The sequence below is a fragment of the Nothobranchius furzeri genome, chromosome 3 (genome assembly GCF_043380555.1).
Source record: "Nothobranchius furzeri strain GRZ-AD chromosome 3, NfurGRZ-RIMD1, whole genome shotgun sequence".
Classification (NCBI taxonomy): domain Eukaryota; kingdom Metazoa; phylum Chordata; class Actinopteri; order Cyprinodontiformes; family Nothobranchiidae; genus Nothobranchius; species Nothobranchius furzeri.
This window is the reverse complement of record NC_091743.1, coordinates 92,104,088-92,105,468: the sequence shown is the minus strand read 5'-3', so window position 1 is coordinate 92,105,468 and position 1,381 is coordinate 92,104,088. Positions and strand designations below refer to the sequence as shown.

At 49.0% G+C, this 1,381-nt stretch overlaps 1 protein-coding gene across 1 annotated transcript in view; it reads left to right on the top strand.

Annotated features, from left to right (window-relative positions):
• Positions 1-1,381, top strand: part of itsn2a (intersectin 2a) — a gene marked incomplete in the record, with an annotated part of 53,352 nt that overhangs the window by 33,477 nt on the left and 18,494 nt on the right. Inside the window, 2 exon segments of the mRNA XM_070549979.1 lie at positions 341-483; positions 564-969. Of these exon segments, the coding sequence (XP_070406080.1) occupies positions 341-483; positions 564-969 (549 nt within the window).

Genomic DNA, 1,381 nt, shown 5'->3' with positions numbered 1-1,381 from the left:
TTTTCTCCTTATCCTCCTTTTCCACGCATCACCACTCTGGTTTGAACACGGAGCGCTGCTTCGTAGCTCGTCTCTAGTCTGTGTTGTTTTGTGGTCGCTCCCCTCCAAGGGGCTTGTTCCAGGCTGCAGTTTCACTGTAAACAAGATGCTCCCTGAGGGTAAAACACACACTTACAGAATGCTAAGCCTGCTCCATGTGTGTTGCAGAACAACCGTGTGTTTGCATGTTCCTCTGCTCTGCATGTTTGTCCCAACAAAGATGTTTAAACTACTTCTTTGGGAGTCCTAATGGTGTCAGAGGCGTTTTCCTGTGTCCTCCACATGCTGGCGTCTGCATCAGGAGCTGAGGGAAAAGCAGGTGAAGCAGCAGGCCGTCCTGGACGACCTGCACAGAGTCAAAGAGGAGAAACTGAGGGAGATGCAGAGGCGCAGAGAGGAGGAGAGAGAAAGGAGGAGGAAGAGTGAGGAAGAAGAGGCAGCCAGGTGAATCCAAGAGGCTTTTATTCATCTCTGTCCTTTGGCTTGATGGTGTTTTGCTCAAAGTCAATCTCGTTACCCAACAGACGAGCAAAGCTGGAGCAAGAGAGGCGAGAACGGGAGCAAAAGGAGCAGGAAAAGAGAGAGAGGGAGGAGGAGGAAGCCCGGCAGAGGAGGCTTCAGGAGGAGCAGAAGGCCAAGCAGAAGGAGGAGGAGGAGAGGCAGGCCGTGGCTCGCCTAAGAGCTGCTCAGGAGAAAGCACAGGAGGAGGAGAGGAGAAGAAGACAGAAGGAGGAGGAGAGGAGAAGAAGACAGGAGGAGGAGGAGGAGGAAAAGAAGAAAAAGATGGAGGAGGAGGAGAGACGAAAAGAAGAAGAAGAGAGGAGGAAGGAGGAGCAGGAAGGAGCACAGCTGACCACATACCGAGCCCTGTACTCCTTTGTTGCCCGTAACGCAGACGAGCTGAGCATAGATGCACACGGTCTTATAGAGGTACGGCTCCATCGTGGCACACCCACCTCCTTCATTAGCTAATGCTAATGCTAAATCAGCATCCGCATTAGCTAATGCTAAATCAGCACACCCACCTCCTTCATTAGCTAATGCTAATGCTAAATCAGCATCCGCATTAGCTAATGCTAAATCAGCATCAGCATTAGCTAATGCTAAATCAGCATCAGCATTAGCTAATGCTAAATCAGCACACCCACCTCCTTCATTAGCTAATGCTGATGCTGATTTAGCATTAGCTAATGCTAAATCAGCATCAGCATTAGCTAATGCTAAATCAGCATCAGCATTAGCTAATGCTAAATCAGCACACCCACCTCCTTCATTAGCAAATGCTAATGCTAAATCAGCATTAGCATTAGCTATTGCTAAATCAGCATCAGCATTAGCTAAT